General features: G+C 43.5%; 1 protein-coding gene across 1 annotated transcript in view; it reads right to left on the reverse strand.

The window, feature by feature from the left end:
• TRANK1 (tetratricopeptide repeat and ankyrin repeat containing 1) overlaps positions 1 to 17120 on the reverse strand; it is a 144754-nt gene that overhangs the window by 14968 nt on the left and 112666 nt on the right. Inside the window, exons 17-19 of the mRNA XM_007945681.2 lie at positions 11465 to 11553; positions 7393 to 7496; positions 7149 to 7281 (exon numbers count right to left, since the gene is read on the reverse strand). Of these exons, the coding sequence (XP_007943872.2) occupies positions 7149 to 7281; positions 7393 to 7496; positions 11465 to 11553 (326 nt within the window). The remainder of the gene's footprint in view (positions 1 to 7148; positions 7282 to 7392; positions 7497 to 11464; positions 11554 to 17120) is intronic.

Consider the following 17120-nt stretch of genomic DNA (forward strand, 5'->3'; position numbering starts at 1 on the left):
AAAAAAAAAAAATTTGGAAGATAGCTACCTGGCCAATCAACTGGAAGAGGTCTGTTTTTGTGCCCATTCCAAAGAAAAATGATCCAACAGAATGTGGAAAATTTTAACAATATCATTAATACCATACACAAGTAAAATTTTGCTGAAAACAATTTAAAAAACAGTTACAACAGTATATTGACAGGGAACTAGCAGAAATTCAAGTTGGATTCAGAAGAGGACATGGAATGAGGGCTATTATTGCTGATGTTAGATGGATCTTGGCTGAAAGCAGAGAATACCAGAAAGATGTTAACCTGTGTTTTATTGACTACAAAGGCATTCAACTGTGTGGATCATAACAAATTATGGACAACATTGCAAAGAATGGGAATCCCAGAACATTTAATTGTGCTCATGAGGAACCCATATATAGACCAACAGGCTGTTATTCAAACAGAACAAGTGGATACTGCATGGTTTAAAATCAGGAAGGTGTGCATCAGGGTTGTATCCTTTCATCATATTTGTTCTATTCTGTATGCTGAGTAAATGAAATCTGAGAAGCTGGACTATATGAAGAAGAACATGGCATCAGGATTGAAGGAAGACTCAACAATAACCCACAATATGCAAATGACACAACCTTGCTTGCTGAAAATGAAGATGACTTGAAGCACTTACTGATGAAGATCAAAGCTTACAGTCTTCACTATGGATTACAACTCAACATAAAGAAAACAAAAAACCTCACAACTGGACCAATATGCAACATTATGATAAATGGAGAAAAGATTGAAGTTGTCAAAGATTTCATTTTACTTGGATCCATAATCAACACCCATGGAAGCAAACAGTCAAGAAATCAGACGTCATATTGTACTAAGCCACTCTGCTACAAAAGACCTCTTTAAAGTGTTAAGAAGCAAAGATGTCACTTTGAAGACTGCAAAAGGGGCAGCATCTTTGGCCTCCTTTAACTTCAAAAAAGGAAGACAGAATCACCATCAGCAACCCAGGGATTATTCTATAAAGCCAATCATGCTACCACCCTCCAGCCTTTTACCAATTCTGACACCAACCGTTTCTGCCACAGCACTTACTACTCTCTGCTGGGTTCGATAATTTGTTGTAATGGCCATACAGAACACACAGACAATACTCATGATTACGGGTTTATTAGGGAAGCAACAAGCTGTAATTCAGGTTCAGGAACAAGCTCAGGATACAAGTCTTTGATCAGGACAGGATCCCTTTTGCTATGCCCTCAGGCACACTTCTCTGCCCCTTGACCTCTTGGCCTGGCTTCTGCCTCTGTGGGTCAGGTAAGCCTGTTACTCTTTCTAGTGCCTCTTGGGTCCACTGCTACCATCTCTCTGCTGGGGCAGGTTCAGCCAAGGAGGTCCAGGTCCAAGGACACGCTCCACTTCACCTCCAGCTCTTCTCTCTTGATGGCAGTAAGATCTCCCCTCTGCCTCCAGGAGGGCTCACTTTAAGCCTGACAGAGTGACAAACCAACAGCAGAGTTCTACACACTTTATTTGCATGGTACCACCCAGTAATCCGGTGAGAGTTAACAAAGACTATGGCTAGAAACTCTGGTAGCATAGTGCCTAAGGCACCTGACTGCTCACCAGAAGGCTGGCGGTTCAAACCCACCAGCCACTCCTCGGAAGGAAGGTTGGGCAATCCTACTTCCGTAGTGATACTGCCTCGGAAACCCAAGGAGGGGTCATTATGAGTCGGGCCAACTCGACGGCAAACAACAACAACAACAACAAATGGCTAGAAAAGCCATACCATGTAATTCACTGCACCACAAAGACTAAGGTGCACCTAACCCAAGCCATGGTGTTTTTATTGCCTCATATGAACATGAAAGTTGGACAATGGATAAGAAACCAAAGAAGAGTTGATGCCTTTGAATTGTGGTGTTGGTGAAGAATACTGAAAATACCATGGACTGCCAAAAGAACAAACAAATCTGTCCTAGAAGAAATACAACCAGAATGCTCCACAGAAGTGAGAAGGGCCAGGCTTGGTCTCACCTACTGTGGTCATGTTGTGAGAAGGGACCAGTCCCTGGAGAAGGATATCACGCTTGCCAAAGAGGGTTGGAGAAAAGACAGATTGACAAAGTGGCTGCAACAATGGGTTCAAGCCTTGCAAGGACTGTGAGGATGGTACAAGACCAGACAGTGTTTTATTCTGTTGTACATATGGTCACTATGAGTCAGAGCCAACTCAATGGCACCTGACAACAACAACAACACTGGGTGAGTTGAAACAGGCAACATTTAGGTTAGCAGTCAACTGCAAACTGTTTGTGCCACCTAGTACTTAAACAAACCAAACTCACTGCCGTTGAGTCAGATCCAACTCATATCCACCCCTCCTTGGGTTTCCGAGGCAGTATCACTATTGAAGTAGATTGCCCAACCTTTTTCTGAGGAGTGGCTGGTGGGTTTGAACCACCAGGCTTTTAGTTAGCAGTCAAATGCCTCAGCTACTATGCCACCTAGTACTTAATGAAGTTAAATCTATTCATACTCCAGACTTAGTTACCATGGGTCAGAACTGCTTGATGGCACCTAACAACAATAACGATGTGTTTTCGTCAGAGGTGTCATTATTACCCAATTATAATGAAGCTTCAAATCACGTGGTTTTATGTGCTACAAGCATGGACTGTTGTTTTCATTATTGATAGTGTTTTTACAGTCATTGATTTTGTCAATTTTTCTGGTGTTTTAGCTATAATATTGTGGTACGTAGTATTTGTGAACCTGTATCAATAACTTTTTTGAAAATGAAGGGGTAATTAAAGAAAAGGAGAAAAATCAAAAAAGCTTCCTCTCAGTTATTAATACTTTGTAATTAACAATGTAATTCAATGTAGAAAGATTTTACAAAACAATTTTCTGGTTAGTATTAACATAATGTAAGAAGTATCACATGTAAGCAACTTACAGCTCACTGTCATTGAGTCATTTCCAACTCACAGCGACCCCTCCTTGGGTTTCAGAGGCAGTATCTCCACGGAAGGAGATTGCCCAATTTTCCTTCTGAGGAGTGGCTGGTGGGTTTGAACCACCAGCCTTACTATTTTATAATTAAAATTGATTATAAACATTACTAAAGATTCTGTATGGTCTGGTGTGGGAGAGTCTATGGCAGGGGTGAGGAGTGGTGTAACACCATGAGTTACAACACTGTGTGACATGACACCATCCCCAGTAATGCTACTGGTTCTTCAAAATTGCTAACATGCTTCCACCCTGGGGCCCTTGCACTAATAATTCTCAGGCTTGCAAAGCCCTCCAGCAGCCATTCTCATGGTCCTCACTCAAAGTTAGCTCTGACATTCTCTGCCTAAAGCAGCAACACCTAACACTCTCTCTCCCCTCACTATGCTTCATTCTTCTTCTTAGCCTTCACCACCTATTAACATCTTATACTAAAGAAAGAAAAAAAAAAGTTGCCATTGCGTCTATAGGGTTTTCATGGCTATGACCTTTCAGAAGCAGATGGCCAGGAATTTCTTGTGAGGTATCTCTGGACAAGTTCAAACCACCAACCTTTCAGCACTTAATCTTTTGCACCACCTAGAGACTCTAACATCTTATATACCATTTGCTTTTCTATTCTCTCTCTTCCACACCAAAAATGAAAACTCTGCAAAGACACAGCTCTCTGCTTTGTTGACTTGTGGTGGCATAGCACACACAGTGTCTGGCACACAGTAAAGGCTCTACATATGTGCTGACTGAGTTAATGAACTCTACTTGCTGCACCTGAGGTCTGGAAAGAAAACAAAGTCAGAACAAAACAAAATACATGTGGAAGGCTCTCTAATAAATCTTGTTGTTAGGTGCCACTGAGTTGATTCTGACTCATAGCAGCCCCATGTGATGGACTAGAACTGCCCCATAGGATTTCCTGCCTGTAATCTTTATGGGAGCAAATCTCCAGATCATCTGTCCTATAGAGTAGCTGGGGGAGGTTAAAACTGCTGACCTTTCAGATACCAGTCAAGTGTTTAACTATTGTACCACCAGGGCTTCTGTAATAAATCTTAGCTGATAGATTTTAAATGAGACAATCTACAAGAAGTGCTAAAATATACACAAGATTCAGGTTCTTCTATATTCAGAGACCTCATAGGCTAGTGTCTGGCCACATCAAAACACCTAGCCAACCTGTTTTCCTCTTCTGAAAATGCTGATTACCCTGTGCATGAAGGCTGTGTAAGGTGCCAAATGTGTACCAGTTAGAGGGAGAAAAGAAAGGCTGGCTTTGAGTGGCAGCTCCCCATTTTTGGCCTACTTGGCTCTGTAAGCAAGCTCCCACCTGCCATCCAGAACAAGGGCTTTGAGAGGTTTCCAGGGAAACCAATGCTGCTCTCTGGAGAGAAAGGAGAAGCAGGCGAGGCACAGGAATCCCTGAAAGGAAATCTAACACTCCCACAGCATCCCACAAAAACACTTCTTCCCAGGGGTAGCACATATTTGGGGGTTGGGAGTAGGGAGGCTATTTGAGGATCCTGATGAAGACTGATTAATTTGGATCATGATGGTCAGTTTTGGTGGATGGCACAAGACATCCGATGCTGGCTAAGGGCTGAGTACCACTCCACGGAGGAACCTGAGCAAAGAAAGGAATTAGACTCTTCCCTAGGTGGGGCTTAGAGCTGCTCAAATGTACTGGTGAGAGAAGGCAGAAGCAGTTGCCATCAGTGGCCAAGCCTGTGGAAGTGGAGAGACAGAGGATAGGCTGTGCCTCTAGGAACACTGTGGCAACCACATTTAGAGGGCAATGAAGCGCTGGAGTAAGGAGCTCTCGTGGCATAGTGGCATAGTGCCTAAAGTATCTGACTACTAATCAGAAGTTAGGGGGTTCAAACTCACCAGCAGAAGGAAGATGGGGCAATCTACTCCCGTAAAGATTTACCATCTCAGAAACCCAATGGGGGTCACTATGGGTCAGAATCAACTTGATGGCAATGAGTTTGGTTTGGTGATTTGAAGTGCTGGAGTAGGAGGGCAGGCTACCTTTATGGTCTTCTGTCCCCCCTTCAGAGGCAGTGGTTGGCAGGCTAGGGATTGAGTGGGTAGATATGGAAGGGTTCTCTGGCTTAGTCACGATAGCCATTGCTGGGCAAAATGGGGTTATCAGGCTTAGGTCTAGGCCCTGTAGTTGTCATAGCTTGGTGTCCAAGGTGGTGGCACTGGAGAGAAGAGAGCAGGGGCTAAGGAACTTGAAGAGGTTGAAAATTATTCTCGTTCTGGAATCTTAGGACTTAAAATTTCACCCACAGTGAAATGTCTTTTCTACTATCACCATACCAGCCCTATCTCCCATCTCCTAACCACTTACATTTCACAATAAACAAGAGACAGGGAAGGCAGCATCTGAAAGGCCCTATCTTCTCTGACACTGACTTGAAGCCATATTGCAAACTCCCCAGGAAGGTCCCAACCCTACTCTGCCCAATGCCCAGGGTACTCTGAGGATGCCAGGGGTTACCACATTTCATGGACATGGAACTTGCTCTCCTACTGAAGACTACTAAAATCCAATACAGGGGAAAGCCAGCAGACCACTGTCAGGCCCTCTAGAACACAGCTTCTCAAACTATCTGTGGGGGTGGATGAGAGTGTTTTAAATTTCTAATGCATTATGATCAATACAATAAAAATGAATCATTTAGAAAATGATTACCACTTGGATGTCACAGCAGCAGTAAACTGCTTTGAAAATTTCTGACTGCTTAGTTTCATTTTCTGTGTTAATCCTGTTGCAGAAAAATACAGTTTGTAGCCCACTGTCAGGTCACTGACCACTTGGTGGGTGGCTGTGTTCTGTCCAATAAAACTTTCTGTGGTGACGGGCATGTTCTACAAGACTGAGCACTTGAAATGTGGCTAGTGAGACTGAGGAACTAAAATTTTAACTTTATTAAATTTTAACTACAGGCAGTCCCTGGGTTACAGACAAGATTCATTCCTAAGTATGTCTTTCAATCAAATTTGTAGTAAGTCAGAGCAGGTGCATATGGTTCTTACTTAGCCTTACTTTACTCTGGTAGCATAGTGGTTAAACTATTGGGCTGCTAACCCAAAGCTTGAGAGTTTGAACCCACCAACCGCTCTGCAACAGAAAGATGAGGCAGTCTGCTTCCATAAAGATTTATAGCCTTGAAACCCTATGAGGCAATTCTACTCTGTCAAAAAGGGTCACTATGAGTCAGAATTGACTCTATAGCAGTGGGTTTGGTTTTGCCTAATGCAAGAAAGGAGGTCTGGTGGTGCAGAGGTTAAAGCACTTGGCTACTAACCAAAAGGTCAATGGTTCAAACCCACCAGCCGATCCATGGGAGAAAGATGAGACAGTCAGCTTCAGTAAAGATTTACAGCCTTGGAACCCCTATGATGCAGTTCTACTCAGTCCTAGAAAAGGGTCACTGGAATCGACTCTACGGTAGTGGATTTTGGTTTTAGTGAAAGAGAAGTCTGGAAGGCTTTTCAATGATTAAAAGCTGCTTATGCAGCAAGTGAAGGTGATTATGAGGATGAATTTGTTGCAAGAAGGGGTTGGTTCCATCACTTCAAAATGAAGGCAAATATACATAACATTAAAGGGGAAATACAGTTGTCTCTAAGTGTGGTGGGACACAAGGACTGCTTGTACTTTAAATTTTATTTATTTATTTTTAATTTAAATTTAAAGGAAATAGCCACATGTGGCTAGTGGCTGATGGATAAGATAGTACAGGTCTAGAGCAATTACTGGAGAATAGAAAAGCCACCATGTAAATACCAAGCCATTCAAGCAGGCCGAGGACTACAGGCTGTGAACATAGAGAAAGGGAAGGCAAGAATATTCTTAAACCCAGCTGCTCTTTGATTTGAACATTTGGCCTCCCTGTGGTTAATATCAGGCCACAAACACTGACACAGATGTGGACACACACACATACTGACTTTGGAACCTTTTAAAAGCCTGAGCAAAAAGAAGTGCTCTCTTCAGAGTCAACAGGGCCAGCTTCTCCCTCCTTGGAAGACTGGAGCCCACTTCTACTGCACATAGATAGAGGTTGGGGACCTATTCCTGAATCTGTTCAACCACAGGCCAGTCTTCCCAGGAGCAGCCATGGCTGGGGGTCATACCTTTCCCAGCCTCTCGCACAGCTGGGCAGAGAGCTGGAACTCCTTGCCGTAGCTCAGACACTTGAGAGACAGCTTTGGCTCATTGCACTCCAGATAGGTTTTGGCCAGTTCCAAATACTCCAACTGCTTTTCCCTGGGGGAAGGGAAACAAAACAGAATCTCCATGGAATGTCGACCCAACACCAATATATTTAACCTGCTGCTCTCATTCAAGCAATACTGAAATGATCCCCAAGACTCTTACTTGGGACTGACTTTCTTGGATTTCATGTTCAGGGCAGTGTTGTGGGCCAGTGCCAACTTCTCCTTCTCAAATGCACCTCCTTTTTGGTAGCATTTAGCAGCAACCTGAAAGAGGCAAAAGGTTATGATCGATTGCCTGAAAGGTAAGGAGGTAACACAGAACAAGAGTTAAGCATGCATCACATGTTTCCACTGACAATGCTTGGCATCTCACCCAGCCCCATCTGAGAAGAGGAACAGGAAGGTATTGGTATGTTAATGAAAGTAGCACAGAGGATAATACCCAGTGGGAATAACCTGGTAACATTTCACACTCAAAAGTGTCTTTTGGGGATATTCAGAAGTCCTGCAGAAGCTACATAATAGGGATTTTTTTTTTTTTCAATAGGCCACCATCCACAAGCCACCATTAACAACATCCTCATTTAATCTCCCACCAGTCGTGTGCGAGAAGTATCTTCCTTCTCACTATATATATAGCAGCAACCTCAGGTTAGAGACATGGAGTGATTGGCCCAAAGCCACCCAGTGGATATCCTGGGCTTTGACACAGGTTTCCCCCAGTTGGTAACTCCAACAATTACCTTGCAGTGTTGGTGGAACAGCTGGAGCACAGGATGGGAATGATGGCACAACACAACCAAGAAAATAACTGACCAGATCCTTGGGATAGTCAGATCTGGGATAACCAAACCCTCTGAACATAAGGGAGACAAACATGTGTTTGCAGGTGAGTCAGGCTGCACCTCAATTCCCACCAGCAGATAGCTGGTCTTCTAAAACAGAAATGCTAACCTATGCCTCAAAGTATAGGCTATAGGGGCAAAAAGTTCATGTCCTGCCCAACATAAGAGATTGGGTCTCACCACGGGCAAGGGAGGGACAAAGCAGCACTTGCTGATAAAGTGGACAGAAAAGCATCTTCCCTCTTGATCCTACCTGTTCCAGTCTCCTGAGCCCCACACTCCTTCCCACTGCAGGGTATTTGCATACCTTCTCCCCTGATTGAAATGTTTTTTTATCCCTTCCCTGCCTGGCTAATCTCATTCATCCTACAGATCTCAGCTCAAGGTTCCCTCCCTCAGAGAAGCCTTCTCTGGCTACCTAATCCAGGACAGAGCTGTTCTGGTGGCATCTGGTCTCTCAACTGTGACACCTGCAACAACTGAAACTATGCCATTATTCGTGTGCCTGTTTTGCTCACCATCATATCCCTGAGACCAGAACACAATGCTTGACCCATAGCTTAACAGGCATTTGTTGAATGCATGAATCTCAAAAGGTATTCACTTGTATGGTGGTTCTGAAACAATCATTGACATGCAGTCAAAAACTCAACAAACTACCTGGGTCCTGAAGTCCTTTCCAAACCAAAACCAAACTCACTGCCATTGAGTCATAGCGACCCCCCCTTGGGTTTCTGAGGCAGTATCACTATGGAAATAGATTGCCCAACCTTTCTTCCGAGGAGCGGCTGGTAGGTTTGAACCACTAGCCTTCTGGTTAGCAGTCAGATGCCTTAGGCATTATGCTACCAGAGCTCCTCTCAAGTCCTTTAGCAGGGTCAAAATAAAGTCAGACAAGGAGAAGGCTTTTTATAACATTCTCACCTGGGCTAGCTCCCCTAAAAGGATTTTAGATTCAAACATGCAAAAGATATTCAAAAAGAGATAAAGAATTGGAAATCCATAGACAACATATATGGGTAATACCAACAATGATCCAAAAAAAATAAAGGGTGAGACTTTACATAGTTCTCCAATTTTATACCCATACTTGCTGCCCATTTTATCCCACCCTTTCCTTCCCACTCCTCCATGTACACCGAATTCTCAGTTTTATAACAATAGCGAAGTGTTCATATTTCTTTCCAACTATAACCAGGGTGCCCAGGGAATAAAGTTAGGGATCTCAGTCAACTTCTACAACTAAATGCTACGTATTGATACACACCCAAACACTGATATGTTTCTATACACACCCAAATACACAACAGTACAAATACTGTTTTCTCACCCTTATGACAGTATACAAGGGTGGGTCACAGTCTTTCACTTCTCTCTCTACCCATGCCCCTTTATAGCATAATTTTGAAGCTTCTCCCATCAAGAGGGGTAGCTCTTTCCCTTCTCTTTCAATCTGGGCTAGGCCTTGCTTTGGCTAACAGAATGCACCAAAAACAACACTATGCCAGTTCCAAACCTAGGCCTCAAAAGGTCTTGCATTCTTCTATTCACTCTCTTTGAACCCTGCCCAGACACATATGAACAAGCCCCAAGCTAACCTCTGGAGGATGAGTGGTCCTGGAATCCCACTGACCTCCATCACCTGAGCCAACAGCTAACCAACCCCAGAAACAGAGCTGCCTAGCTGACTGGCAGCTGACTACAGATCCATGAGTTGCCCAGCTGAGATCAGAACTGTGAACTACATAAATGACTTATCTCAAGCCACTAATATGCAACAAATGGTTACTGCCAAATCCCAGATGTGAGTTACCACTGTAGACTTAAAACCATTTTCTTTGCCATAGCAAACAAAACTCTCCTAAGAAATAGCGACTGAGAAAACTCTGGGGGAATTCCTTCTCCCAGGTACTTTAGGCAGAAGACATCTCAACTGTGGCTTCCAATCTGATTTAGGATTTCATTGCACTCATCGCTTCCTAGTACCTTTGCCTGGGTACAACTCTGTCCCCAGTGAGAACCATGAAGCAGCAGGACAACCCTTTAGAGAAATCACTGTCTCAACATTTGTTCAGAAGAGGCAAGAGAAACTGCAGATGCTTGTTCTGTAACTTTTGAGGAGCTGGACCCGCTCTAACACTGAGACATGGAAAGGAAAGAAAATGATCTGTCCAAAACCCAACCCCAGTTTTCTCTCAAGAAGCATCTCCTGCAGCTGCCAGCATAGGGCACTCCGGGTGCCTGGGACAGGTAGATCTCAGGGAAACGTGCATGGGGTCATGCCAAGCCACTGTTGGTTATTTACCCCATAGCACTCCTAGCTCCCTTTCTTATCTGAAGGCAGAATCCACTTTCCATGAAGGGCTGAAACTGCCAGTTGGCATTACTCTCCCAGACTCCCTTGCAGCTAGCAGTGGCCTAGTACTAGACAATGAGACATAAGGGGAAGGCTACTGGGTACTTCATAATAAAAAAGAGCCCCATGAAAAGAAGACTGCCTGCCCTTCATTCCTGCTGGGGGTGCTGCTGAGGGGGAATCTGATGCTTAAAGCTACTACAGCCATTATGCAACCATGAGGAGGAACTGTGATGATATAAGAAAGACACAGAATAAGACTGGGCTTTTGTTGACTTTGTTGGACTGCTGAGCCAACCCTAAGATCAGACTACTTGTTATTGGATTTTTAGTAGAGTGTCTGTAACTTGCAGGTGAAGCCATCATTACTACTACATCATAGGAGACACATATGCCATGGTTCCCCACCTGAGACCCTGTGACAAGCAGGGGTGCTTACTGGGGCGGAAGAGATGAGGCTCTTCCAGCTTGTTTCAGTATTTCAAGAGGACTAACAGAGGTAACATTTTCCAGATGACTGCTCAAGCCTACAAAAATGGCATATGGCTGGAAACTGGTCAGCTCAGCCTGGTTTATAAAGCTTAACCAATTATGCTCATCGGACTCTGAGGGACAGTTAAGTTTTTCAATTCGAAAAAATAAAAGAGAGAACTAATGTGTTACTGTTTTTAAAATACATTATGGTAACAGCAAAAGCTTTCTAAGTACAGGGTGCAGGAGAAAAAGAAAATAAATAGAAGGATGACTTACAGGGGCAATACCACAGACTGTTTCATTTACCTATTTGCACATGCTGGCCCTTGGCCAAAACAAAGGGTTATCATGACTGTGCTGGGGAGAGTATGGGACAGGGAGCTCTCATCATTGCATGATTGACAAACTGATGTTTCCAAAGAAGTGATTTGACAACAAGCACTTTTACCTCTATCCTACCATGGTGATAAATGTGATTGCAGGAAACCTGCCTTAAGTCCTGACAAGGCTGCTGATCACAAAGACTTCACTACTTGGCTCCTGGTGTGGCCCCTTACCTTCCAGCACTGGTGCTTGGCATAGTACTCTCCTTGTGCAATCCACTCCTCAGGGGTTGAAGTCTTAATGAACATGCTATCATCAAAGTCTAAAATGAAAAAGAAAAGCATATTTACTTCCCTGAGCATTCATTCACTTAAACCTGTGTTATGTTACTAGTATTTGTTTAAGATATACTTTAGCTTCCAAACTGGACTGATGTGGATTTTATAAGAGGGAAGAGAGAGCAAGAAATGATATTGCTAGGTTTTCCATTTTTCTTTTTAATTGCAGAAAAATATACACAACATAAAACTTGCCTTTTTAGCCATTTTCAATAGGCACCATGGGTACAATCCAGTAGCATTAATCACACTCACAATGTTGTACAACTATCCCCACTACTTGTTTCCAAAACTCTTTCGTCACCCCAGACACAAACTCTGTACCCATTAAGCAGTAACATTCCATGATTCCCACAGCTACCCTCTGGTAACTACTGATATACTTTCTGTCTCCATGCATTTGTCTATTCTAGATATTTCCTATGAATAAGAGCATACAGTATTTATACTTTGGTGTCTTGCTTATTTCACTTAGCATAATGTTTTCAAAGTTCATCCATGTCATAGAATTTCATTTCTCTTTATGTCTGATAGGAACCCTGGTAATACACTAGTTAAGTGTTTGGCTACTAACCTCAAGGTTAGCAATTTGAACCCATCTGTGGAAGAAAGATGTGGCATTCTGCTTCCCTAAAGATTTATACCCTTGGAAACCCTATGGGGGCAGTTCAACTCTGTCCTACAGGTTGCTATGTGTCAGAATCTACTAGATTGCAATGCTTTTTTTGCAGCTAATAATAATCCACCATACGCATATAAGGTCCCTGGATAGTGCTAGTGGTTTGCACTTGACTACTAACTAATTGACAGGCTGGTGTGGGATGTCCAGACCTCTACGACTGCTGCTTGACAAAGGTCCAGCTGTTAAGATTCTTGGGCAGAAGCCAATTCTACCTTTACTTTAGAACTGTATTCTGGTCCGTTATCTTAACTGCTACAATAATCTTTATGGTAATCATGCTCCTTCTGGTTCTTCCCAGAGGGTCCAAAACTGATTTTCATGTTTCCCTTGAATCAGGCCACCTTCCAGATGACTCTCTGATTTCCAATTCCAAAAACCCCAGTTTTCCTAGAAATCCCCATGATAAGCCAGAGCTAGAAAGGCCCCTGGGAATCCCAAAGACATTGAGAATTCACATTGGTGGAAAGATCTCATGGCTACTCAACCTTCTACAGTACCAACCCCTGCAGCACAACATAGAAAAGGGATTTCTCCTGATAGAAAGAAACCTTGGCCTAAGTGGCTGCCTCGTACAGTTAAGCCTCCTCCTAATGTAGCTTATAGAATTAATGGTAGACTTTGGTATCCTCCTCGGTGAAGGGAGCCCAAACCTTCCCGATGGCCTGACCTTCCTCTTCCTTATACTGGGGCATACATAGAAGGTAAAAGAATGGTGTGGGTAGATGGAAAAAGAGTTCCTTTTAACTCTCTCCCTTTCTTAGAGAGATTAAAACGATCAGGGCCTAGATGTAAAACTACTGCACAGAGACATACTCTAATTGAGCAATGGAACAGTTATTTTAAGAAACTAAAAGGCCACAAGTATATGTTGCTGGACTATGTAGACCCATCTGCACCACAGGCTGGTGGTAATTCAGAGAATGGTGCCAACCACAAGGTTGGGTCACACGTTCTGGCCCCATGTTGTTTTCTTCACCCTGACCATTTTTTCATGTTTTAGTTAACCTCATTGTCTAGCACATTTTACTTATATAATGTTAATGATAGGTAAGTTAGATAAGACTTAAGTTTAGTTTATAAGTTTATTAATAGTTTTATAAGTTTTGGAAAGTTAATAGCCCACAGCCATGTACCTGGAATTGTGGGTTTGTCATTTTGCTTTGTCATTTGTAATCTGCAATATAGTATAAAATAAAGAAGTCCACCTCATTATGTGGGGCACATCTTCATCTTGTGTGAGTGTGTCTCCATCATCTCGCCGACGCCACCTCTCCCTCCAGAGACCCACAGCTGAGGCTGGACCTCGGCACTGGTGGTCTGTACTCACCCAGCAGCATTGGGGAAGAAAGGCCTAGCAACTGATCTGCATCTGCAAAGATCACAGCCAAGAAAGCCCTTTGGGGTCAGCTCTACTCTGTAACACATGAGGTCGCCATGAATCAGAATGGACTTATACACATTTTGTTTACCCAGTCATCTGATGACAGACATTTGGGTTGTTTCCACTTTTTGGCTATTATGAACAATGCTGCAATGAACCCTAGTATACAGGTTTCTGTTTCAGTCCTACTTTCAAGTCTCTTGGGTATCTACCTAGGAGTGAAATGGCTGGGTCCTGTTTAACTTTCTGAACTTTTGCCTACCTTCCTTTTCTGTAAGTCAGAAACCAGATAACATTTTCTAATTCTTCCTAAAAAATTCAGATCCAAGGAACTCTTATCAAACTCTCAGCCTGTGACTTTAGCAAGAAACAAGGTGACAGAATTTTGCAGCATTTCACAAATGTGTAGATTTCTGCCCTCATCACACTAAGCAATTTGACACATTCCTGTTGGTAGATATGGACTACTGCAACCACCTTCTGTCAGTCCCTTCTGTTATCCTCACTAGCCTGCTGGTGACTGTGTCAATTCTCCCCACTCTCCGCCCCAGAGCATCACTAGCAATGGGCAATACTCCCTGTGGGTTTCAAGTCACAGCTCCATGAAGCAAACAAGAGACAATGAGCAACATGCCAATGCTGACAGCCAAATCAGAAGTGAAAGACAGAGACACCCAGGCCAATGGTCATTAAATGGGGGAACAAGGCAGATATGCTGGATTTGTTCAGCAGGGACAAAAACACACATTAAGTCTTATTGCCTAAACCCTCCCTGCTCACCCCTGCTAGTGTCCTGCAGCATATGTGCAGTATGACATCACAGTGTCTTGTTCTTAGTGTGCACTATTAGTTCCCCAGTGACATTTTATTCCCACAGCAAAACCCCACCTTATCTCTGGAATAGGCACCATATTGAAGAAACCCAAATTGCACAGCAACTGCACATATCCCAAGACCCTTTGCACAATGAAAACAGATGCTTTCAAAGATTTAACAATGTGCACCTCACAGCTCAAAATTAAAACTGTAATTTTTCAACAGCCAGGGAGGCAAGATGGCATCCTGCTAACACACTCCACCTAATTCCTCTACATGAGAGACCCAGAAAAACCAAGTGGAAACAGATACAAATAAAGATCCTGGAATTCTGAGCATCAGGTGAGAACATAAATAATCAGACTGAGTGCTGACTGGAAAGAGAGAGAAAAGAAACCAGAACCAGCCAAAGCATTGCCATTTTAAGCATAGAGGGATCAGACATGGATAGGGAGAAAAGAAAAATTCATGGAATCCACACAGCGATAAAGACACAGAGTAGACAGATCAGGAGGAACTCACGGTGAGCGAAATGACGTGCAGGAGATGGGAGAGGAATGTACAGGGCAAAAGGTCAGACTTACAGTGGCACAGGCAGCTGCGGAGTAAGGAGGGAGCCATAAAAAAGGGAATGATATAACTCACCATCAGTAGACACTAGTCATTTGGGCTGAGGACCTACATGAGGGAAAAGTCTGTGTTGAGGTAACTGGAAAAGCTAAACTCAGAGTGGCTTCTCACTTGATTGAATCTTGGCAACAGCTGGACAAAAGGCTGCCTGCACCCAGAAGGGGCACCAGACCCACATCAGTGAATCATAACTGGAGAAATACATTCTCCACTTGAATAAACATGCACTTTTCCAACATCTAGGTAAATACTCCTTCCATCCCCACCAACCCAGTGGCTAAAGAAGCCCCACCCTCACCCAGCTGGATCCCTGGACATCTCCCTGACAGCCCAGCCACCTCTCCCTCCCCCAACAACTCACCTCTAGCAGACAGAGCCAGGGGCTGAAGCTGGCCTGCCTGGTGCCTGAGGCACTGACAGATCTTTTTCACACTGAACACAATAGGCACACTTCTGTAGCCTCCTCTCTCAGAGGTGCCCGCTTACAACAGGCACCTCCTCTGCCAGTGGAAAGGCCTGTGTTGAGGCAGTTGGAGAAGTCTTAGGGTGGCCCTTCACTTGAGTCTGGGCAGGAGCTGAATAAATGGCTGTGTGTGCACACAGGGGTGCCCATCCATGCCAGTGAATCAAGACTGGAGAACTACATTCTCTGCTCCAACAAACACAGCTTCCCTGCAAACAGGGGGAAAGCCTCTCCCGTCACCATTAAGCCAGTAGCTAGGGAAGTTTCACCCAGAGCCCCAGGCCACCTCCTCTACAACCTAGGCACCCTCAGCAAGCCACTCCAAATAGACAGATCTAAGGGCTGTGACTCTCCCTTTCTGTGCTTGCATAACTGGCTGATCTTTCTTACATTGAGCACAAGAGACAAACACCTGCAGCCTCCTCTCTTGCAGATGCCCACTCATGCAAGTCTCCTTTCACCTTAGCCTATTAACCATAACTACAAAAGTCCCTCCTCCTCGGTTTCCTTTCTTTCCCCTTATCCTTCTCACTTTTCTCCTTTTCTTTTTCACAATTTTTCTTCCTTTTCATTTGTTCATTTCTCTCTCTTATTTTTCTTCTTTCATTTTTACCAATCTTTCTTCTTGTTCACTACCCCCCTTTTCTTTTTATTCCTTTTTTCTCAATTTTTATCTTTCATTTCTATTCCTTTTTTTCTTTTTTATCTCTTCTTCTCCTAGGGTTTCTTTTTTACTTTTTCTGCCCCATCTAATGAGAGGAAGACATTGACTCTCCACTAGTCAGCTTTATCTACTACACTGACCACCTCACCCAACAGACGAGCACCACCAACAACCAGCTCCTGCACCTCTGGATCAGTGACAGATGGACAACACCTGTTCATCACGTCTGCAGATCCTCTTCACAACAAACAAATACCCACATCCACCTTCCCACCAGATATCCCACCACCTAGGAGACAGCTGGGGAATGCCCCAGTGCTGCCAACCTAATAACCAAAGGAGCACACCTGCCCCACCCACCTAGACATATTGAAACAAAGCAAAACAAACAAACAAAAAAGAGTGAAACAAACCAATACATAACCAACAAATAAAAATAAAAACTTAAAAATGTCTCAGAGACAACAGACAACTTCATTACAAACAGAAAACAGGGTAAGATACTGGAAGCAAGTGACAAAATAAAGAACTAGGAAACCTTTCTGAGGAAGAACAGGTAATAGAACTATCTGATAAGGAATTTAAGATACACACACACACACACACACACACACACTTGCATATATCCTTCTAGGAGCTCAAGGACACTATAAACAAAAGCAAGGAAAAGAGAAACAATATCTATGAATAATTCAGGAAAACAATACAAGAGCAAAATGACAAAACAAATAGACAATTGTTGTTGTTGCTATTATTTGCCATCAAGTCGGCCCCAACTCATAGCGACCCCTCCTTGGGTTTCCGAGGCAGTATCACTACAGATAGTAGGATTGCCCAACATTCCTTCTGTGGAGTGGCTGGTGGGTTTGAACTGCCAGCCTTCTGGTTAGCAGTCAAGTGCCTTAGTCACTATGC

This window comes from Orycteropus afer, unplaced genomic scaffold (assembly GCF_000298275.1).
Source record: "Orycteropus afer afer isolate SDZICR_OR568_19922 unplaced genomic scaffold, OryAfe1.0 scaffold00142, whole genome shotgun sequence".
NCBI lineage: Eukaryota > Metazoa > Chordata > Mammalia > Tubulidentata > Orycteropodidae > Orycteropus > Orycteropus afer.